This window comes from Calidris pugnax, unplaced genomic scaffold (assembly GCF_001431845.1).
Source record: "Calidris pugnax isolate Ruff unplaced genomic scaffold, ASM143184v1 scaffold69, whole genome shotgun sequence".
NCBI lineage: Eukaryota > Metazoa > Chordata > Aves > Charadriiformes > Scolopacidae > Calidris > Calidris pugnax.
Window position 1 is genome coordinate 4,099,383 of NW_015090859.1, and position 24,610 is coordinate 4,123,992.

The window sequence follows — 24,610 nt, forward strand, 5'->3', positions numbered from 1 at the left end:
ATTACATGTTTCAAAACAACTATATAACTGCACATTACTAAAAAGGAAAGAATGGTACAAGCTCACACCTTCCGTGAAAACGTACTGGAAAAAAAATGTTCAAATCCCTTATGTTTGCCACAATGCCACTTAACATCACGTGAAAAAGACCCGGAGTATTCACAGAGTTTGCTTTATTTGCAGACACCTATCTTAAATGCCACATCCTTGATAAACGTGTAAAATATGGTACGAACCAACTAGATACCACTTATGACCTATCACTCTTATTTAAATAACATCTATCAAATGCAGAACATTTCAGTAATCACCACTAACTGAAAGATAAGCATGATTGTGGTCTGGATGCACTTTACTACCTCCTGTATTGCCAGTTTGTTAGCAGAACCATCAGGAGTGAGGTATTCTCCTTTTCTTCCTGCTTTGGTCAGAAAATGCTGATCTGCTAAAACGCAACTTTGTGCAGAAGCAGATTAATTCTCAGAAGCCAGCAAAAAACTAACCCAACAACAACAAAATTGTCAGCTTTGTCAGTAGAAATATCTGACCAGTCTGTTGACTTGCACTCTCTGCACACATGCGGTTCACATTTTTTGTGAAGAAACTTGAGGTTTGGTTTCAACCTACTAAAGGAAGGGCACACTTTTGAAATCTTTTTGCTCAGAAAAGTTTTCCTCCAAGACACACCATACCCCCAAATACTTTCCAAAGTTCTGTGCTGTCCACATTCACCAGTAGCAGAAGGAAGAAATATGTCAAGGAAAAGAAGCAGTGATGACAATTGATTTAGCTTCACAGAATTTTTGTTATGTGCTGTTTGTTTAAAATATTACACTGTGTCTTTATATCAAAGCTACACCTTTGCAGATGCCAATAAAACTTAGCACATCAAAGTTAAATAATAATAATAACGATGATGATGATCAGAAGAAGAAGAAGAGAAAAGAAGAAGACAAAGTAGCAGCACCAGTTTTGTCTCCAGGACACATAAATAAATGAATTTTTATAAGATGGACTTCCAGACATTTTGAAACTGTAGTTAAGCCTCATAAAGATCCCAGTGTGTTAAACCAATGCACGTATGCTTATTGCTGAAGTGTCTTCCTGAAGCCCAGAGAAGTTGAATTAATTGTTTCATTAGTTTACCATAGTCCATAATTCTTAGCTCCAAATGTGTTTTATTTATTGTCTGTCACCATGAGAACACAATTAGATCCGCACAATTTATAAAAACAGATGAGGTGACTGCAACATACAAGGCATCTTTCCTTTACCAAACGAGTTAATGACACAATTCTCAACCTCTAAAAAATATTTTCAAATTAAGTACAGTTCATTACTGTGGGCTTCGTTATTTTTTCTATTCTAGTGCACTTCAATACTTCTTTGAAGATCAGTGGAATAAGTATTTAATGTTAGTATTACAATAGCTCCTAGAAGTCTTGACCACAGTATTAACACAGTATTACCATGCTATTACCTTGACCACAGAATACACATGGATTCTTGGGGCAGAAAAGACATAAATCTTATCTACTGAACAAAGCAGAAAGACAAAAGAAAACAAAAAGGGAAATCTGTTTCATCTTTCTACAGGTCTGACTTTTTTTTTGTAAAACAGCATTCAAAACTGCAGAAAAGCCTGTAGTTGTCCTAGGAATTGAGCCCAGATTTCTGAGATACAAACGTATTTTCTTAGTTCTATGGCTGCTTCCAGGTTTATTGGATCTTTCTTTTTACTATATTGCATTGAATGGATTGTGGCAAAAAGCAAGAAAAATACAAATAATATATATGCAGTAATATTTCCATTGGATAAACTATTCAAAAGAAGATAAAATTCTATGCCCAAATGTCAAAAGCTTATATATGTGTATGTACATACTTTCATATATATACATAAACATATATATACACAACATCTATATAAGACTGCAGAAATTATGAAGCCAGAAATTTAATTCCACTTACTGCATTGTGTCTAATCTCACCATGTTTCTTTCTGTCCCTGCCTTGCATACATAGAAGTATACACATATTCCTTGAGGAGTAACAATGCTTTGAAGATTGAGCTGTTGAAGCATCTTACATATATGACCTTTTCCCAGTAAAATTAATTATAATTAGTAAATACTAATAGATCTTAGTAATTTATACACCTTTTGTGCACAGGGAAGAAGCAAGTCAGTGGCTACTATTCTGTATATTTCTGAGGAGTTTGTTTTCATTGTCCCACGCATTTAGACTTTTCATTATCCCACACATTTAGACTTTTTCTTTCCCCAAATCTTGGTGTCAAAGGAAAAACAAAAACAAAAAACCAGAACCCACCTGACACCTCCATTCTCTGATGAGGAACCTGTTGAATGTTTCCTCCCAATAGTTTATACTTCAACTATTTTATTGATGAAAAAAAGTAAATTTAAGATGTACTTGTGTTTTAGTTTTCCTTTTCAATTATGAATGATAATTTGATAGTCAATGGTCCTGTTTATGCTACCCTTCATAGTCAACTCTTTCTTTAATTTACCTTATGGTCAAGAAATTATTTCAAAGCCAAAAAACTATTGCTTTACAGTTGTTATGTACAGTCTCCTATTGTCTAAAATACATTTGCGTTATGATAATCACATGATGGTTATATCTCACAAGTATATCTGGTGTGTTTCCTGTTTTGGGTTTGCTTATTAAACAGAAGAAAATTTCTCAGAAGCTGGTGGCAGATGGGGAGAGACTGAATTGGCAACTTTATTACAATTCAATATTTTTATGACAAAGGCATAGGAAAAGAAGAAAACTGTGTTAAGCATAATAACAGTAATGAAGGGCTTCAGAGGAGTCTAACTGCACCAAAAAATGTACCATCTCCATCCAAGGATATTTTGGCCCTTCTTCGTGGTATTGTAAGTTGAAGTTCATCCCCTTCTTCTAATTTTGCAATGCCTGGCAAAAGATTAGAAATATCTTTAAGTGAATATTTCAAATACATTCTTTTCATGAACTGTATTTAAAAAGTCATTACACGTCATCTTACAAATATGAGCATGGCTTGTTTCTTGTGAGGAGTGCTTTTTTATCTATAGGCACAATCTTGTAAACTGCAGCCTATCCAAAGCTGACAATGTCCTCTGTGGTGCTGGACCTACTTTCCACTCCACACTCAGCCACTTTCCACACAGTTTACCTTAGCAAACACTGCAAAAATTCCTAACAGTGTTGTACCCAGATTCCTCATGTTATGGTGATGTGACAGTCAAGGTCAGCATTGGGTATTGCTGGTCCTAGACCATTCTGTTCCCACACTTCTGGAGGACATCTCATGAACTTTGCCAAACAAATGAAGTTACCAGACATCAGCTGATCCACTGCAACTGCAGAGCACAGAAGTCTGCTTTCTGCCAGCCACACATCAGCTGACGTGGTAACTGAAAGCACCTCGCCTGCCAGTTCCAGTCACTGAGCTGAGAGCACATCTAACATCTGCTGCGACACAGGCTCAACAGCATGAGACATTGCAGTGAGATTTAGTTTTCCAGTGAAAGCAGAAGGGTGGGAATTTGGGAAGCAGGAACTGTGAAGTGGCTGGATGGAGTAGAGACTCCAGTTAAGAAAGCCTGGGAGTAATACAAGGGTGAAATAAGAGGATAGATGAAATTGAAGGTGGTTATGATGCCAGAATGTGTGGGTGGAGGGGCAGAAAGTTAAAGAAAGTGTTTGGACAGCCTTAATTACCAGGAGGAAGTAGCTAATTTATTTTTATTTAGAAAAAGAATTAGCCTTCTTCCCCATCCCATTTGTTTAATGCTATTACTTGCCAACACTCAAATCCATGGCTCAATGTTCCCAACTTTTTTAGAAGGCATTGAAAAATTCACACAGATCTTGCTGGAAAATAGCAAAAGAGAATAGTCTCAAATCCACTATTAAGGAGGAAAGACAGATAGATAAGAGCTACCAAATGAAATTTAGTAGGCCTTGGTAATAATTCCTTAAATCCTACTGCAGGAATACACATCTATATTGAGCATTGAGCCTGCTGGACTGCATTAAATATTTTAATTTGTCTTTCTTGTGATGTTTGTGCAGTTGGAGTGAATTCTTGATATGAATTTACTTTTTTTCATCTAACCAAAGAGTAAAACTGCCATAGCCATTACAAGGAGTAGAGACCTAAGCTGATAGCAAATATCTTTGGAAATCCCACAGTAAGATATGCAAAAATTAGGTGGCTAAAATTCATATATGATGTTTTAAAGCAGAATATAACTTCTAAATATTTTATTAGGATAACTAAATGTGGAATTCAACCCCTAAGTTAAACTGGGTTCTTCAATAAGGACAGTATGTACTCCCTTTGTCTTCTTCAGACATCTAATAAAAAACACTGAAGTATTTAATCATATTATATAGTCAATGGAGAGAGGGAAGTTGTTCAGATCACCTAAGTTAGACGCATATCCTCCAACTGCCAATTTTCAATTACAAGATCCAAGAATGCAGTTCTTTTTGTTTACAATTGCCACAATACTTGATCGCCCAACACTACAGAGTTTATTTGATACAGTTATCTGCAAACAAAGAAAAGGAAACCTAGATGCTTACCAGCAGTATAGCAAGAATTATTTGGATAAGACTGTGGCATGTTTTGGATGCAACGAAACAATGTCACCAAGCTGAGATCATCACCAAACACGTGGGCCTTCTTCCTCTGGATTAGATGTCCCATAGCAAATGTTGTATCTGTATATAAAACCTACAGAATGAAGAGGTGCAGACTTCAAACATATTGTATGGAGACCTTAAATATCCTTTAAGAAGTCAGATGCTGGAGAGAATTGAGTTTTCTCACCTGACCATATATGAAAAAATATCCTGTTTCTTTGATCACTATTTTATTTCCTTGTTCTTCCAGAGCTGTTCCACGTTTAAAGCTTAGAAGCCAAGGGACAATGCTTGAATCATCTAAAAGAAACAATAATTTTTAGGTAATCAGAAAGAAAAGTTACTTTCTTCATTTTCATCTGACAAAAAAAATTTAGTGAAGTTGGCTTCTAGTCAAGACTTCCAGTCTCACTAGCTGGATTTCCCCACTGAAAAGAGGATACTTGCAAGAGCTGTCCAGATGCAGAGATTTTTATTTTATTTTATTTTATTTTATTTTATTTTATTTTATTCAGCAACGTAACTCAGTTACTGCTTTGAAGTTAAATAGAACTGGATGGCAGAGTTAATACATGGAATAGTTAGCTGTAAGTCATGGAACATATTCTTACCTTTCTGTTGGATATCACTTTTGCTGTCAGCGATCAGTTGCAAGCAGGCCTGCAGCACTGCAGAGTGAAAGCATTTTGAAATCAAAGAAACATAAACCAGTAAGAGAATAGAGTAAGCTTTTGAAACTACTTTTTAAAAAAAAGAAAGAAGGACATGAAAAAAAATCTTGTCCTGGTCTCACCACTTATTTGAAAACATAATCTACTGATTTTAACACAGATCTTACTTGAATGGGCCAAAACAAAATTCACACTGCAACATGTATTAGATAACTTTCAGAGATCACGCAGCTAAGCAGGAGGCTTCAGGTAGTAGCACAAGTAATACTTGCTTTTTGAAATCTCTGGTCCTAATATAATTGAAAAATGTAGCGGTAAGACAAGTGAGCTAGGAATCACCAGATCAGTCAGCTTTGTTAATTTTCTAAGCAAAAGTTCACCCTGACAGCTGTGACAGATATGAGATTTTCGAATGATGTTTACAACATTTTTTAAAGAAACCACTTTCCAGTCATAATTGCTGTAAAGTATTAGTCATATATACTGGTTAAATGGTACTTTCAAAAGAAATTATCAAAATCCATATATATATGTACTTTCAGGATGTTTTCAGATACCCACACTCAATCAACTTATACTGAGGGAAGATACAGAGATGAGTGTTAGCAAATTTATGCACACATAACAAATAGCTTAGTACCTCTCAAAACTGGTGCATTACTCAAAACTGTAAAGACTGGTGACACTAATGAGTAACTAGGGGTTTGATCAGCGAAAAATATTGTGGTATGTTAAAATATAGGCTTGCAAGTGAAACAAAGAGCTTTTTAAAAACAAAATCTGCTTAAGCATAGATGTCAGGGAACAGAACGAAAGAAAAAAAGGATAGAGCAAATTTTAATGAAAACATATGGTTCTTTGAAGATTGCAAAACCGCATCCTAACATTTACTGAACTTGGCAGAAACCAAATGGATTTAATAAGAGTCAAGAGAAGAAAATTCTGCTGTAGAGTGCCAAGATACTGTTTTTGTTCACCTCTTTTCAGGTAAGAGGCTGTGGGTAAGATTTGGCCACTCTTGCTATAATGGGAGGTGCCCTACTCCATGAGATCCTATTTCTACATCTGCCAGTGGTACCCATGCCTGCAACCAAGTGCTCACCAGTACAAATGTCTCGCTGCGAGGCAGGTAGTGAGAAGATTTGAGCAGAAAGCAGGCTCTCTCTGTGAGTCTCCTTTCCAAGGAGACCTGCCTGAAACTACCGAAAGAGTTCTGAATGCTCAGTGGCACTCAGTGGTGCCAACTGGCAGTGGCAAAGATCCAAACGTACGTCTGGGAACACTCCAATGTCACAATGATAGCACAGCCTGTGGGCCTTACTTATGTTAGTGGGAATGCTGTCCTGCCAGCTCCCATCTCCTATACTGGAACGTGTCCTTGAGGTCTAGCAATGCTCACCAGTACTGTGCCAAAATCTATAGATTTTCAAACCAAGGATTTCAAGGCATCTGAATTCCCTGCCTTCTGATAAGCAACAGAAACAACTAGCCAATAAAAAAATTGAAAAAAATATTATACTTAGGTCATTTTTCTATCACACTTGTGAGTGACAGAATTTTCTGAAAAAGAAGCCTCCAAAAAAAATCAGAATAAAAATCGTTTTATTCATAAAATCATTTCAGCTTTCAGGAGAACTTACCAATGTGACCACTGGATTTTCCACTAACCAAGCAATAAGAGATTTGTAATGATTCACACTAACCAGCTGTTATCCAGCTGGGTATCAACAAGTAGTATCCAGAAACTGTGAAAGCTATGGCTACTTTAGCAACTCTTGTTAAACCTGCTCTACAAACTTGATCTAAACTATACAGTTGCACAGTTTGCAAGTCTGGCTTTATGTTTCAGTTGTTTGCAGCATTGAAATACTGGTCATTGCTGAGAACTGCTACACAGTAATTAAAATCAGCAAGTTCAGTACAGTCTGAGATATTTTCCATCTTTTTAAACCACATACCAACTCTGCTTTACTCTACAGATATCAAATCTACATATATTCTTAAAAAAAAAATCTCATTGTCTCTTTTTTTTTTTTTTTTTTTAGTCTATGCAGATAGAAATGAAGCTCCACAGAATACAGTAAACTTGTTTTTCACAAGGAAATATGGATGCAGTGTAATTCATGACAATAAAGAGAACAGGAACTAGTACAGTGGCCTTTTTACCTAAAGCCGCAAAGGACAAATTATATCTAAAATAGCATTTGAAGGGTTGAACAACAACATGCTTCAAAAAAATGTTCAGAATCCAAGGCTGACACATAACTATTTCCAGTATATACAAATACTTCATTTTGACCTCAGTGGAACTACATACATGCTTAAAATTAAGTAATTCATTGAAACAAATTCAGAATCAACACGACTATTATTAATGAGAAGATATGGATACACAGAGTATATTTTCTTGGTAAATTAACAGAGATTTTCTTAACATTGTTAAGAAATGTCAGCAATTCTATTCCAAGAAGGACCCAAATCTTACCTGAAGTACAATATCAAGAATATATACATTACAAAATATTGGTTGAATAGTTACTATCAGTACTGAGCAGAATAAATCAAAAGTTCTACCTGAATGTCTTTCAGTCTAGTGTAAATCAAATCTGATCATCAGCTTTGTAGTGTAAAGGATTTTTGAATAATTAATAATGCAAGCAGAATACAGGGTTATTAAAATACATGTTAAAAATGTGTAGGTTCTAGACTGTTACCATGAAGTCTAGCTGTATAAAACAGAGAGCATCTAGAACAACAAAGTGTGCCTTATCTTCTTGTAACTTCATATAAAATCTTTGCTTTGACAAGCATCTTTTTTTCTGATTTTAACCACTCTGTGGGGAATGGGTGGGGAGAAGAACATTTCAGAGTTTGTCTTCTTCCATGAACAGAACAGCCAATTCTGAAGAATTTACTGACTCCAGATGCCTTTATAAACCACATCCAGCACATGAAGGGACATGTTCTCCACCAGTTGAGCAATGTAACCACAAATTAAAAAAAAAAAGCTAGCTTTTGCAGCAGGATAGGAATACAGCCTTGTGTATAACTGCATAATTTAAGACCTGATATTGATAAAATCAAATTTGCCCTCCCATGCACGTTTTTGTATTATTTAACTTCCATAATCATTCTGATATTTTGCAATCTAACTTTATAATATATCCAAACAAAATTTCACTTTGTTACCTGTGAACTCATGCATACATTTTAATGGTTTTATATTTGAAGCCTGAGACCTCTATCTCATTTTTTGCTGAAATAAAAACAAGTAAAACCCCTGAACTTTACAAAACAGACCTACTGGTTTAGGTTCCTTCTTTGGCCTAGATGTGTTCTCTATATACTTCCTGAAACATACTTAAACGCTAGATAATTCATTTTATAAATTATATGCATATTCTTGACCAATTTGCAGTTCTTCTTCCTTTAACTTCTGCAATTCTTATCAGAAGAGAACATATTTTAGTTTTTGCTTGTGTATTTTTATGGACTATAAATTTGTTACTTTTTAATTAAGAAGTCTTTCTACGGCATCAGTTGTGGATTAAATCAGTCTCTGCATTAAAATGGCTTGGTCATAGTTACAGATGTGACTCAGATCTAATAAATATGTTCAAAGTATTGGTAGCATTATTTTGACAACAGATTTACCACTAACATGTTACAATGAGAATAACAAGGAAATCATTTACTAAGAATTAAGAATGCTTCTATTATACAGTATAAAGCAGAATATTGTTTATAAAAATTAGAGCCTATTTTATGTATTTTTGATTGCACAGTGTTCTGCATAATACAACACACTGAGTCATTCACTCAGTCAGTGGAATCTTCACGTAAAACTACAGGCATTGCATCAAGTCATTTTCTGTCCTTTCACATAGAAGGGACTACTTCCTTCTAAGTTAGACTGCTGTCAGCAGAAACAAAAAAGAATAACATATCTTTTCAAGAAGTAGGCTTTTTTTAATTATTATTAAGAGAACTCTTATATTTCCGCTCTTCAAACAACAAAATAAAAAGTATTTTGAATGTTTGGTGAGGGAATTTTATATGTGGCATTTCTTTAGATTAATAACAAAATGTTAGGTTTCTTGATTTAAAGATTGCTATAGTCAAGTTCCACTTGTAAAAGTTCTTGCTATCCCTCTCTCACAGAGATCTAAAACAACATAGAGTCAAAACACTTCTAATGAAAAAATGTAGCAATTTACCAGTAAGGCAATCATATCAAGAACAATGGCAAAATTCTCACAGCTTACAGACCCAGCTACATGACAATAGTTATTTCCTGTAGACAGAACTGATATTGGGGTAGAACCTGGGAAGCACTAGTAAAAAGAATTGCCAAGTCACAAGCCAAGCTAGCCTGCCTCACTGCTTTGTGCAATCACTTAGAATTTCTCCTAAGTTCCTTCTATACATGCAATCAGACTGATTGAGATGGATAACCTCAGTACACCAAAGTAAATATTGTCCATGGATGCTCCAATCTGATCACAGCATAACGTCGCCTGAATTTGAGTTTATTGAAGACCTGATGCTCACCTACCTAGTCATCTATGGGAATCAGAATCCCACAATAATGACTGGAATCAGGCACAGAGTATATATTGAACTCACTTAGGTAATGGAATCTGTATCTTGTTCCAGAACTCAAGAGCACATACAGCTTAGAAAGAAACACACAGTCAAGGCAAACAATAATTGTGAATAGGGTATAAAGTTCAGAAGTTTTTGTTGTGTAGTGATTTTCCTCTACAGAAAGAAACTTATAAAAGAAAAACAAATAATAAAAATTATATCTGTTCTTATGTGTCCTGACATGACATTTGCCAGAAGCAGTTAGATGATCTGTCTGCCTGCATATTAATAATATGTACCTTTCAAAATCACCCATTAACTCCTACTCATTGTATTGAGAACTCTGGTTCTGACTGCTAACTGTATAGCTTTGTTTGGAATTGACGCTTAAAACCTACCTCTTCAACCTACTTGAGCTGGAAATTTTCTCAAGACACAAAATGTACAACTAGTGATGACTAATAGTTTTATGCATGAACACAGACAAATGCATACCCCATAAAAATATGAAAGAACAACATTGTGTTAGATTCAGTTTCCTTCAATTGTCATTTTAATTAAAAGTGGCCACAAATTAGAATTTTATGTACACAACATCAAGCAAATAGAAAAAAAAAAAAACATAAAATATGGAAATTCTGTACATTCAAGAAGGGCTGTGCTGGGCATAAAAAGAATCATGGGAGATCCATTTCTGGTATTTAATAAACCTTAAAAAAAATGGAATGGAACCACAACTTTATTTATAAACAAAATAATGGGTTTATATTTCACTTCTGGTCTCTGATTAAGCACAAGAGAAGCAATTATTTATCAGTGACATTGTCCAGTATTCACTTTCTAAAGAATTGGTCCATATTAAAGTGAAATTATGGGTCAACAATTAGGCAAGAAACCAGACTACTTTGAGACATCGTTGAAGCAAACAGAAATAGGACAAGAACAAGGAACTTCACTCAGTACCCTAATTTATCTGCCATTGTACCGGATTGAGTGCAGTGTATCTGCAGGATGATTTGGAGGCTGCTGGGATTCCAGTACCCAGAAATGGATGTGAGAAAATCAAAATTCATGGCTAGTAATTCTGTGTATATGACCAAGTAACAGAGAAGATTCAGCACCATGAACAACACCATACTCTTATTTCACTCTTCTAAAAAAAAATTTAACATTGACTAGTAAGTTCATGGTCAGTGGGGCATGGATGAGCAAAATCTGATCTGAGAAAATGTAGCATCTTACTGCACTCTGACAGACTTAATTTGTTGTAATTAGAGCAGGCAGAAAGGTAACCCTGTCTAACATATGACCTTTTATATAAATGCAAGATTTATAATTTACATCTTTTTTTCTTTTTTTTTTATATACAAAAATATATACAAAAACAGTTTTTAGCAGGTCAGCCTACATAGTTTTTCCCTTTGTAATTTACATCTTTTTTCTTTTTTTTATATACAAAAATATGATGGCCAAGTTAGAAAACAGTTTTGTAGCAGGTCAGCCTACATAGTTTTTCCCTTTTAAATGAACGTTTGTATTGTGTGCTTTCTGTCATCCATCCTAAAGAATTTTAAAGCCAGCTGTATCTTTTTAAAAAAGCTTACAGAAATAAGTAGTCTAATTAGAATTCTACATGCATAAAGGTAAATAGGTATAATCAGAGGTGGCTACCTGATGAGAAGAATCTCAAGTCTGCCAGAAGCACAGCTGATGAGCCCAAAACCCTCCTCTCCTCTCTAAACCCTCAAATAGCAATAAGAAAAAAGATGAAAACTACTGTGAAGGGAACTGGATAACTTGCAGAATATTGATGCTATAACATTTGCTTTTTATGATACTTGTGCTTTAGATCACTAGATTTTATTTGAGAGATGCTAGGGTGGGGAGAGCAGGGAAGCTCTGTGGTTCCCGTGGTAGGAAACAGGATACAAGAAATAGAATTTAAGCAATCTTCTCGTTGGCCCTGTTTGTGAAATCTCTCTTAGCCAAGACCCTGAACCAAAGATTACTAATGAAATAGAATAAATCCCATTTAAACCTATGGATTTTGGGTGATGTCCTAAAATAATATTTTCTTTTGAGAACACTGGAGATAAGTAGAGTGATTATACTCTGGAACTTATATTTCATTTACCTTGCTGAAGCTTAAGTGAAATACATTTCACATTAATTGGTCACTCAAAAGCACATTTTAAGCAAAGTTTGATTTAGACTTTACTACAAAGTACTCCATTTCAACTTCATCTATTAATAATTTAAGATATCAGCTGTCATCAGTTAAAACAATCTAAAAGTATACATAAGAGGACTGAACTGATTTAGCAACTCAGGAACATTTTTAGTTACACAGTGCAATTAGAGTATGTATGCAAATTGTTATCACAAAATTATATATTTCCCCCTATTAGGCATCATTGTGTTTGGAAAGAGAAAAAGAAAAAAATGTAGGCATTTTTTTTCCAAAGGAAACAAATATATTCCATTAATATTCCAACATTACAATATGCATCAGAGGTCTTTTATGGAGCACAGTCTTCAGTATTCTCTGCAGCACCTTTTAAAAAGGCCATGATAGAAAAAAACTTACTGGGTGGGCATGTCTTTATTTCTTTTGCTAATAATATTCATAGATTATTTTAATGCAGAAGTGATGCTAAACTTATGAATTCCTTGTAGTGTGCCTCTTTGGACAGGTACAAGCCAGCCTTTCTGTTTGAAAGCTTCTACTTCCCTGTAGTTAAGGAGCTTTCTTGTTACTTCTCTCTTTTAGGATTAGCATATTTCCCAGCAAAATGACTTGGCATTTTTAATAATAGCTTTCCTCCACACTATTGATCAGAGGGACACAAGTTAGGCATTACCGTGAGCTGAGGCTGATGGGTTTAGAATTGAGCAATTTACAGTCTGACCGATTTCAAGTTGCCTTACTCAACTCTACCGCATCATCAAGAAATACCTCCAGTACAAGAAGCAGATCTGGGATCTAACGTTCAAAGTTCAACTTGCAGAGAGTATGAATATCTGGTACATTAAGCAGTATGGTAACCATTAAGAGAATATGCCTAAAGTTAACACTATTCATTCAGCAATAACTGTAAAAACCTTAATGGGCTCTGGGAACACGGAGCAGCTGACAGGAGAAGATACAAGTCAAGCACTGCTGCTTTTCTCAAGACAGTATCCAACTGCTGCATCCCAACCCGCTCCACCAGGTGTTATTTACCTGTTTCTTCTGTGTGGACAATAGACCTTCTCCCCCTGTTTCTGCTCCCATTCCAGATTTCCTTTTGGAAGCCTTCAGCTGGGCCAGGACCAGGAAGGCTGTTCTCCTAACAGGGAGAAGCAGCAGTCAGTGAAATCAGCCTCAAATTTGCTCATCCCCTGGAAGCCAAACCCCATCCCCCCAGCTTACCTGCCTGGCACCAGCTGCAGACACTTGCAGGAAGGAAGAAACGGGGGTACCTGCTTTATTTTCGTCAGGGAACACGGGTGGCCGGTCTAGCAGAGACCTTGCCTGGACCCTGTAGAGCAGCTCGCTGCGCAGAGCTTCTAGTTCTGTTTTCAGGGTGATAACATGGTAAAGAGACACTGCTGCAAGACAAGAGGACAGGAGCATTGCAAGCCACAGGAATGTGACAGAAAAAAGTCCCGTGGTGCCTGAAGCAGCACCAGGGGGGGAAGAGGGAGAGGAGGCGGTATCCTTCTGTTGGATGACGTGCACACACTCCACGGATTTCATCGCTGTTCTTTCCTCACTAAAGCCGGAGGGAGAGTTCAGCTGTCCCCTTCCGAGGTGCAATCCATGTTACCAGTTGCTCTCTGAAACTAAGGGCATCCAGAATAAGTGAACAAAACGCCCAGATCATTTCCTGTCATATGAAGCCGTTGATAGAACCATTAAACTTAAGGTACAGAGTGAACGTCTAAGATTAGGTCTCCGTTTAGTTTTCTTCTTTCTGTGCTGCATTTTGGAAATGAATACTTTCTCATGAGCTGCTTGCTCAATCCACCTTCCTCCTTTCATTTTCAACTATTTATTTTTGTGGCAACTTGCTATTACCGTTTCCCACTATCTTTAAATTTAGGCGGAGCCGGTACCACTGGTAATTTAGAGCCTTATCTAGAAGAGCAGAAATAATGTAAAGTTTCCTGGCAGCATATCATCCAGTGCTACTTAAAGGACACACACATATGATTATGTATGCACCTCTGTGTATCTGTAGGTACATAGATATACTGCATATATATATTATATATATACATTAGTGTATATATATTCATATCTAAAATGCCTATATGCCTACAGAACGGTGCTATTCAAACCTTTGAATACGTTTTTTTAACGCATGAATAGTTTTTTTTTAAACTGCCTGTATGCCTACAGAGGTGACCTATTCAAACAAAAATTTTTGTGATTTCCTAAACACTATAGTGAAAGATATTCCCAGGTATGAGTAACAAATTACTGGTCTCTCAACTGTATGAAGCTGCTGTATGAAGAGGATGGGAAAAAATAAGAGAGGGGAAAATAAGAACAGAAAGAGAAAAGGGCAGAGGGGTACAGAAGGAAAATAAGATTTAGAGGTGCTTTTTTATAAAAAACCCAAAATGTAAAGTTTACTTAAGTTTTTCAGGTGAATCCTGAGTGTCTGGCTTAAGGTAATCTTTTTTAAGATTTTATTAGTTCTTTCAAATCTTAAAACCCTGCATTAGGAATTCCTTCTCTGCAGTTAGCTAAATAATCCAGACATGTTCATATGTTTTTTTATTGTCTTCTCACACAAAACTAAAGTTTTACTCCTTTGTTAAAAGTTTCAGTTGTCTGGGACAGAAAAAAAAGTTTGAAAAGCATCACAATTTGGACCAAAATCAAACAGGTCAGCCTCCCCACTGGAATCTAAATTTTTTTAGCTTGTAGGTAAAGTTTTATCTTTGCAAGAGAGCTAACTTCTACAGGTCTGTCAGAGTACTGTGTAATGAACCCTGATGGTAACAGTTGTCAGAGTAGTTCAAACCATGTTGATTCCGTTGGGAAGGAGAAAGGAGGAGCAACAACAGAGTAACAACTTCTGTAGCTTCTCCCACTTCTGTTTCTTAAGAGTATGAGAAATTGAGGTTTATTATAAGCTTTATCTTCTTCTCTTGTGATGCAAGGTACTCGTTTCCTTATTTTGCCACCTCTAGCAACTGCCTAATATCCTGCACAAACAAGTAATTCTTTTGCTAAATGCAGCAGAAAAAAAACTATACCACATACCTTAACATGCCCCTAGAAGGCATGTACATATTGTGAGAAATGATACAGAAATGAGTGCAGGGAGAAATAAGAGCAGAATACCATACTGTTTCTGTACCTATTTTCAAGGCTAAGTTTAGCTGTAAATGGGGCTGTGTTTTGAAGGAAATTTCAGATGAACTAAGGCAGATTTTTTTGGAACAGAATAAGCAATTATTAGAACTAAGCAGACATGCCTTGAAGTATCACTAGACATCGGAACATTACCAGTCTAGTACTGACTGTGTTCCAAAAATAAAATGACAGTTGGAAAAGAAGTACTATTTAAGAAAATTAAATCAAGTGAGAGAATGAAAGCTATAACTAGCTATCCAGAAATACTGGGAAACAATTGGCCAGTGAGGTCTCTGAGGTCATTAACATATAAGAAATTAACTGACAGGTATATAATTAGCATCACTCTATTCACTTCTGGATAAAGTAGGCTGTTCCCAGCCTCCACACATCCTTTAAATGGGGTCATTATTTGGGCTGACAAAATAATTGTGGTGACATAGAGGACTTCTGTAAGATATCTGGCTTTGTCTTGCTTATCATTCTGATAAATGAGAATTTCAAAGGAGGGATGAGGAAAATCAGAACAGCCCACATGATTAAATTCAACAGGTATTTCCAACTGATTATCAAAGTGATCTCTCTGTTTGCAACCTTGTGTTGTTCTGTAGCTTCATAAGCATTCAAGTGATTTGAAAGAAAATATAATTTTAGACAACTTTTGTGATGACAAAAAGAAACAAGCCACATAGCGGAACAATCAATAATGACAGTGAGAGATCAATCATGAAAAACAACACGAATTGCCTAGAAATAGATTTAGCTAAACAATTTCCATTTTAACAGTCAAATGAAGCTTCAGTAAACTGCAGACTAATAGTTGCATTAAAGTAAAAACTCAGAAGCTGACTTAAATCCAAAACTACAAAATGTGCTAGTTGCAAAGCCTAGAGCGTGGAGTCGGCGCCTCGATGCTTGTCACTGTCTTTATGACTCCTCTTGTCGGCAGAGCTGCAGAATAGTCCTTAACCTGCTTCTAGCAATGACATGTGCAGCTTCTTCTGCATTTTAAACTAAGGTATGATGAGAGAGGACTAAGGAATGCTCAGATTAGCCTTCCATTAGCAGACATGGCAGGGTGTTGACTCTCAGCTGAACATGAGCTCTCACTGGAACTTTCTTGCTGAAACAGAAGTGTAATACTTGGATATATATGCTGGAGCAAAAGTTTAGTCAAAAATAAGAGGTAACAGTAACCGTGCTTTTATATCGACAAAACTGTTAGCACGTAGCTATGACTACCAAAACAAAACAGTGAAAAGGGTTCAAAGCAAAAATCCAGAATGAATATTAGAGGCCTACAGAACTCATCACGAAAAGGGTATTCAGTTTGTGGTTAGAAGCCTGCTTCTACTGGCTAGCTTCCCTGAGAACCCTTTTGCAAAACTTTGTACCATATTAACTGTTTCTGGCTCAAGACACATCTGCTATGCTACTCATGCAACAAGTGACCACCTCAAGCCCAGTTCAAAGCAGCATTTTCCAAACTATTTCTAGACAATAAAATGCCACTACATTAAACTGCAGAAACCTAGTCCTGGCCATCTAACCCTGGAAGCAAATAGCAATAAGCCCTTATAATAAAGGCATTCTGAAAATATGGTCCTATTTTGCATGCACACGCAGTGAATCCAACCATTTAGTGCCTTCTTAACCCAAAGAATGAGTTATGTTGAATACTCAGATTGACTGACAAAGGGACCTCTTTAATTTAGCCAAGGAAAGTGAATAAGAAATGCCTTGGCTAGTCTAAGAATTTTACTTAACTTTTGGGAAAAAGAACAAACTTTTAGGTAAAACTCAAAATAAAAATAAAAAAAATCCCATTACCGCTGAAGACTCTTAATGGTGAGAATGTTCCACGAGGACAAATGGATTCTTGAACATAATCAAGGCTGGTTAAACCTTCCAAGATATTACAGCAGAAACAAACCTTGCGATCTCTGCAAGCAATTATTTTTTTTTCATTTCCGTTATGCAGTGTAGCAAATTAAATGATCAAGATGGGCCCTGCTAATCTGCAAATATATAAAACATCATCACTACATCTGCTTGGGAAACCAAGGCAGAGAGAGTAAGCAATCACACAGGAAATTTGTGGTTGAACCATAAACTGAACTCTTGATTTCCTGAAATCCAGTTCTGTACTTTAGCCACAAAAGCATCTTTGAGGGGGAGGAAAATCCCATAATGAAGTTTAACACAGAAAAGAGAAGCAGATTATTTGAATATGAAGACTTGGATAAAAAAACAAGTTACTGAAGAAATGTAAAAGTTCACTTAAAAACAAGTGTTCTGTTTTTAAAAAGGGGGCTGTACAGATGCTGCAACCCGGAGATCCAGGCAAATATCGATGGCCATACTAAAAGTATGCCTCCAGTGGCAAATGTCCAACTTCATATACTTCTGAAGTAGCCACAAAATGAAACTTGTGCCTGCAGTTACTACAAAAAGAAAGAGGCCATGATAGCTTGCATTACTACACAGTAGTAGACAGTAGTAGACAGTGCAGAACAGGTAGAGGAACAAAGAATAAGCAAAGGTTCCATTTTAAACACATTTAATTTTACGTCTTTTCTGAAGATGGACAAAATGGATGGACTATTTTGGAGTAGATCAGAATAAATCCTGTATGACAGTTTTCTGCTATTATATATATCTGTATTAAGCACATTCATAGTTAGCTCTCTGAAACAGTACACATTCCCTTCAAGCACACTTAATGAGTTCTTTCAGCTATTAACTGCAATTTAGAATCATAGATAGATAAGTTTGGGTTGGAAATGACCTTTAAAGGTCCAACCCCTCTGCAATGAGCAGGGACATCTTCAACTAGATCAAGTTGTTCAGAGCCCCATCCAACCTGACCTTGAATGTTTCCAGGGATGGAACATCTACCACCTCTCTGGGAAACCTGTGCCAGTGTTCCACCACACTCATTGCAAAAAATTTTTTCCTTCTATCTAGTCTAAATCTACCCTTTTTTAGTTTAAAATCATTATACCTATCACAACATGCCTTTCTAAATAGTTTGTCCCCATCTTTCTCATAAGCTCCATTTAGGTACTGGAAGGCTGCTACAAGGTCGCCCTGGAGCCTTCTCTTCTACAGGCTGGATGATCCCAACTCTCTCAGCCTTTCTTCATAGGAGCGGTGTTCTAGCCCTCTGATCATCTTCGTGGCCTTCCTGTGGACCTTCCTCAATAGGCCCATGTCTTTTGTATGCTAAGGGCCCCAGAGCTGGACACAATACTCCAGGTGGGGTCTCACAAGAGCAGAGTAGAGGGGCAGAATCAACTCCCTGGACCTGCTGGCCACACTTCTTTTGATGGAGCCCAGGATGTGGTTGGCTTTCTGAGCTGTGAGTGCACATTGTTGGCTTATGTCCAACTTTTCATCTACTAGTACTCCTAAATCCTTCTCGGCAGAGATGATGTCAATCCTTTCATCCCTCAGCCTCTACTGATACTGAGGGTTGCCCAAATCCAGGTGCAGGGCCCTGCACTTGGCCCTGTTGAACTTCATGAGGTTCACATGGGCCCACTTCTCGAGCCTGTTCAGGCCCCTCTGGATGGCATCCTATCCCTCAGGCACGTCTACTGCACCACTCAGCTTGGTGTCATCTGCAAACCTGCTGAGAGTGAACTCAGTCCCACTGGCTATGTCATTGATGAAGATATTAACAGTATTGGTCCTGGTACAGACCCCTAAGGGACATCACTTGTCACCGATCTTCATCTGGACATTTGAGCCCTTGACCACTGTCCTCTGGATGTGACCATCCAACCAAGTTCTCATCCACTGAACAATTCATCCGTCAAATCCATAGTTCTCCAAGGATGTTGTGGAGGACCATGTCAAAGGCCTTACTGAAGTCCAGATAGATGACAGCTGTAGCTCTTCCCTTGTCTTCTACTACTTTTCCAACAGATGTCAGGGTGGCTGAAGTTCCCCAACAATATGATAACCTACGAGCACTCAACCTCCAACAGCTGGAGTAAGAAGTCTTTGTCACAGAATCACAGAATGATATGGGATTAAGAAGGGACCTCTGGAGATCATCTTGTCCAACCCCCCTGCCAAAGCAGGTCCACCTAGAGCAGGTTGCACAGGAACATGTCCAGGAGGGTTTTAAATGTCTCCAGAGAAGGAGACTTCACCACCTCTCTGTGCAGCCTGTTCCAGTGCTCTTCCACCATCAAAGCAAAAAGTTCCTCCTCATGTTTTTGCCAGGAGGGGTAATGATAGGACAAGGGGAAACGGTTTTAAATTGGAAGAAAAAAGATTCAGATATCTATATCAGAAAGAAATTTTTTACTATGAGGGTGGTGAGACACTGGAACAGGTTGCCCAGGGAAGTTGTGGATGCCCCATCCCTGGAAGTGTTCAAGGCCAGGCTGGATGTGGCCTTGAGCAACCTGCTCTAGTGGGAGGTGTCCCTGCCCATGGCAGGGGGGTTGGAACTAGATGATCTTTGAGGTCCCTTCCAGCCCAAACCATTCTATGATTCTATGATTCTATGTTTAGATGGAACTTCTTATGTTCAAGTTTGTGCCCATTTCCTCTTGTCCTGTCACAGGGGCACCACTGAAAAAAGACTGGTCGCATCTTCTTGACACCCACCCTTTCAGTATTTGATCAAATCCTCCCTCTGTCTTCTCTTCTCCAGATGAAAAAGACCCAAGTCCCTCAGCCTTTTCTCATAAGAGAGATATTCTACTCCCCTAATCACCTTTGTAGCCTTCTGCTGTACCCTCTCCAGCAGTTCCCTATCCTTCTTGAACCGGGGAGCCTAGAACTGGACACAGTACTCCAGATGGGGCCTCACCAGGGCAGAGTAGAGGGGAGGATAAGCCTGTCAACAGGCTCCCCTTGATTGGGTGGGCTGTAGTAGACACCTGTTGTTTGTTGCCTCAGTCTCTAGTTCTTACCCATAAGATTTCAACCTGCTCGTGGATAGTCTTCAGACAGCTCTTCACACTCTATCCATTTCTTGATGTAGAGAGCAACGCTTCCACTCCTCCTTGCCTGTCCCTTCTAATCAGCCTGTAGCCACCGACAGCCACTCTTCAATCACGGGATTTTACCACCAGGTTTCAGTAATGGCAACTCGGTCACAGATTTCTAGCAGCACAGTGGCTTCCAGCTCCTCCTGTTTGTTGCCCATGCATACACTGGTGTAGAGGCACTTCAGCTGGGTTGTCAGCCATGTCACCTTCTTAGAGGAACACCCTTTAATTCTTTTGAGGTGTTTCATTGGTGTTTCACTCTTGGCCCTTATTATCTCAGGAGCCCTTTGTCATCTCTGGAAGACTTCAAGAGCGCTTCAGTGTAGCCAGCATGTCTCAGAGCACCAGGCTGTGGGCCCTTGCTAGCACCCTGTCCCTCTAACCTTGGCATGTCATTCCACCACTTGTCACAGGCAAGCCTGATCTTGTTCCCCTCCCTTTTTGAGCCTAGTTTAAATCTCAGTCAATGAGCCCCACCAGCTTGTAAGCACAAGTACAGTAGCAAAACCAGGTAAGTTCCTGCATCACATATGGATCCAAAAATCAGTTTATTTGTGGATATCGTGCTTCTGTGGCTTTGTATCTTATATCCTATTATCTTAAATTTTAGGAAGCTGTTGAATACCTTGCAAGCAAATGATGTGTTATACAAACAGTTACAGTGCTACTTGATATATTACCTTGTTAAAAGGAAAAAACAGTCCTACAAGATTTTTCTGAAGCAAAAGATGTATTCTTCTCTGACTCCTAATTTCAAAATTGCTTGGGATAACATGAGTGTCTCTGCACATTTAGATATGGCATGCTTGATTTATTTCCTGCCTAAGACTTTATTTCTCCAGACATCTAGGCAATTTGGATCCAAATCTAGTATGCATACTACACAAAGTAAACATACAGCTGAATTGCAGTCATCATTACTTTATACGTGGTTATTATAGTGCTTTCAAAGACAATAGGAAATGGCCTGGGAAGGAAAAGCAATTATTATAGGTGTCTGTCAAAGTAAGCAGCAGAACCAACAAGAAATATAAAAAAATGTTTCAAATACATAAAATATAAAAAGAAAACACAAGATATGTAATGCACAAGATATATAAAGATATATAAAACACAAGATAAGTAACACAAAATATAAAAAGAGAACACAAGATGTATATACTACAGCATCTTAATGCCAGCATCCTCCCCTTCCCCCCACCCCCATGATGTTATAGCATTTCCTTCTTACTGCACGGGGAAAAAGGAGCTCTGTCATACAGCTGTAGCTCACTTCTCTTATAGTCTCACTGGCTTGGCTATCCGGCAACACGGAGTATTGCATTTCTCCACCTCTTCCACACTATGCAACTTGACAGATTTTGCACAGATGGGCTAAAAATGCATTTGTATGGTAGCAGAATAAACAAGGAGCCATGGCCCACCATGTGGGAGTGGCCACTCTTCTGCTCCTACAGCATGTGGACCTTTAATAGACGGCAAAGAGCAGGGATACAAGTATTTTCAAATCACAGCGTTATTTCTTAATAACTGCATCTAATTGCTACACTGTCCCTGGGTTCTCTAGGACAGAAAGAGTAGGATTCTCTGCCTGACCTTTCCCTTTGAATTTTTGTAAATAATTAGTCCACACCAGATGTAAGCATAATGCAAAACAGCTGTAGAACTTCCCTTGTTTCTTTCTTCAAGGAGCAAAATCCGTTCCTTACTTGCTTGTCAAAACTAGTGGCAACATCTCTCCAAACCTGGTATGTGAACACACATTTTATGTTAGCAACCTTGCAGTTTAGCATTATCCAGCTCATTGGTTAAGATTATTAAAGGCTATACCTTCAGTTACTATGAGTTAAATCACGTTCCGTTAATACAATAAAAACAGATCTGTTCTTAAGCTCTTTTGTGTTTCAGAGAATGAAGAACTGCTGTTTTTTAAGACATAGGAAAGTTACTCTGCCCCCACCCGAGCTGAAGCATAACAAATTAATCACATTAAGGTTTTCAAAACATTTCCAGAAAACATTGTTTATCTTCTTTATCTTCTGACAGAGACAGAACTCTGGAAAAAAATCTAAAATGAAGACCCTGAATAGGGTCCAACAAAGGACTCAAAGCTCAGGCACGTTCAATATCTTAGGAACAAATAATTTTTGTTTAGACGATGGTTCAATATTTTTTCAAAACCTTACCTACCTATAATTGATCTTTGTAACAGACCGCAAGTCCCCTGCCTTCAGTTTAGGTTTCATTTCTAGCATTTTAGTTTAAGTGTTCACATGCCCTTATGAATGTTTATTATGATTTAAGCAGTACGTGCAAATTCTGAGAGAAATTCAAACACTGTATTTTTCCTTTGACTATCTGATATGAAAACCTATCCATATCTACTTAGCAAATGAATATAACATCATGAGAGATTCCAGGACACAGTTTATGTTGCACGTTGAGCCCAGCTGCTTATTAATGTTCAAATTAGAAAAAGCAAATGCAAGACTTGTATTCTTCAGAGTAGCACTGAACAAGTAAGGTTTAGTGACAGTTCACAAGACAGCAAACTGCTTTTCATTCAAGAAGGACAGTATTCACCTAAACTACACAAATCTCAGTTGCTTTTTTACATTCATTGCTTCCTTTTCAAGAATTAGACATATCTTTTTTTTCTATTCAAAACTAATAGGTATCTTGAATAAAGTGTCAAAATGTAACACGATGCCCCTGACCCCTTTTTCCTAGGTAAAATCCAACTATAAACCTTGCAGCAGTTCAGGAGAGAACACACACTTTGCAGCTTTAGAAAATACAGCAGTAAATCCTCATTTTCTGGGTATTTCACACTAACCATGGAGGATGGGAGCAGAGGCAGTATCATTTTAGTTATGCGTTTCCCTGCAAGAAAGTAGGAATTGCTTCAACCCGAATATCCCACTGCAGCTACATGAATTATCTATAAAGCTGCTACAGTGGCATTATAGCATTTAAAATTGACATTTAAAATACTACCAGCAACAGGTGGTAAAACTAGTGGGAAACAAAAATATGTATCACAAGTATGTATCATAATATGTACCACTTACATTATTCTATGGCTTCAAGTTACACCGGGGGAGGTTTAGATTGGATATTAGGAAAAAAATCCTCAGAGAATGGGTTGTCAAGAACTGAAACAGGCTGCCCAGGAAAGCAGTGGAATCGCCATCCCTGGAGGTATTTAAAGACAGATAGATGCAGTGCTTCAAGATATCGTTTAGTGGTGGAGTTGGCAGTGTTAGGTTGATGGTTGGACTCAATGATCTTAAAGGTCCCTTCCAACCTAGACAATATGCTATATTTTCTAAGTGACATAATATTTGTGTCCCTTATTATTATGTCACATATAATTATATTATTTGAGGAACTTCTCTCAGTCCCCCAGATAAGAGAGAAGTTTTGAAATGCAGAATGTGTTGAAAGTGATGGAGAGCTACCGCAAATTAGTTTTACTTATTAACATTTCCCAAAAGTGAGGATGTGTGACAAAGCTTAGAAATAGATATTTGTAGTACATTTTTCCCTGCTGCAATAGCTTTCCATAAAGGCCACATCTAACAATGCAGATGTCTATTCCACGTGCTCTGGTTTTATTAAGTAACTGAAAATGATACCTTGAGGTGGATCAGTTACCATGCATACAAAAATACCCCTGTACGCATGCTGAAGACAGGCCACAAACTAGAGCAAGACATTAACAGCACTTTTAATGTATCAATTTATTGCATATGTCAGTACATAAAAATAGAAAAGTGTTTTTTGTAAAATTAATTTTATTGTAAAAACCAGACTAGAATGAGAATGTAAAACTTTGCCACAATTACCACATATACAGTAACATTTACGCTTTGTCTACAAAACTTAAGAATATTTTGTAAGACATTTTTGCTTTAACTATATATTAAAGAAAAATAAAATAAAAAGCTTGCATCATATATTCAATCACTGTTTCTGAATTTGAAACACAAGTGTTATTTAGAACTTCAATATGCTATCTATATTTACAGTTCTGTGGGGTTCTACTCTAAATTATACAAGCAGGATGGCATCATAAATTATTCTTAATGGGATACTTCAGGCTGATCCCACTACATGCAAGAGGCACCGATTTTATATTTGGCAGAAGTGCCCCTAGCAAAATCACCTGTCTTTAACAAAAATAAAAACGTACTTCTCAATAATTGAATGATGAATACAAATGGAGGTATGTCTGCATCTTTTTGCTAATAGAAGAGACCATACCTTGGACTCTCAATTCAGCCTTGCATTCTTCACTGTGCACATCCAAAATTATGTGAATGATTAGC

The 24,610-nt window shown here is 37.4% G+C and overlaps 1 protein-coding gene across 3 annotated transcripts; it reads right to left on the bottom strand.

Moving 5' to 3' along the window:
* Positions 1–1,158: 1,158 nt before the first annotated feature.
* Positions 1,159–21,676, bottom strand: TNFSF13B (tumor necrosis factor superfamily member 13b). 3 transcript variants are annotated; one of them, XM_014944236.1, is made up of 7 exons: positions 21,540–21,673; positions 13,333–13,745; positions 13,144–13,249; positions 5,274–5,330; positions 4,850–4,962; positions 4,603–4,753; positions 1,159–2,943 (listed from the first exon to the last, which is right to left on the bottom strand). In XM_014944236.1, the coding sequence occupies exons 2-7, from the start codon at positions 13,657–13,659 to the stop codon at positions 2,831–2,833; spliced, it is 867 nt and encodes a 288-aa protein (XP_014799722.1). In that variant the 5' UTR covers positions 13,660–13,745; positions 21,540–21,673; the 3' UTR covers positions 1,159–2,830. The 3 variants fall into 3 exon arrangements, with proteins under 3 accessions (XP_014799722.1, XP_014799721.1, XP_014799723.1); XM_014944235.1 differs by having other exon boundaries at positions 21,511–21,673; XM_014944237.1 differs by lacking the exon at positions 5,274–5,330 and having other exon boundaries at positions 21,511–21,676.
* Positions 21,677–24,610: the final 2,934 nt, after the last annotated feature.

What these genes read in the sequence shown, in the direction of transcription:
- TNFSF13B (XM_014944236.1), bottom strand. Translation starts at nt 13,659, where the DNA reads ATGAAATCCGTGGAGTGTGTGCACGTCATCCAACAGAAGGATACCGCC. An exon ending in AAGTGATATCCAACAGAAAG is followed by an intron (nt 4,963 to 5,273) that starts GTAAGAATATGT and finishes TGTTTCTTTTAG; the next exon opens with ATGATTCAAGCATTGTCCCT. An exon ending in TAATTCTTGCTATACTGCTG is followed by an intron (nt 2,944 to 4,602) that starts GTAAGCATCTAG and finishes ATCTTTTGCCAG; the next exon opens with GCATTGCAAAATTAGAAGAA.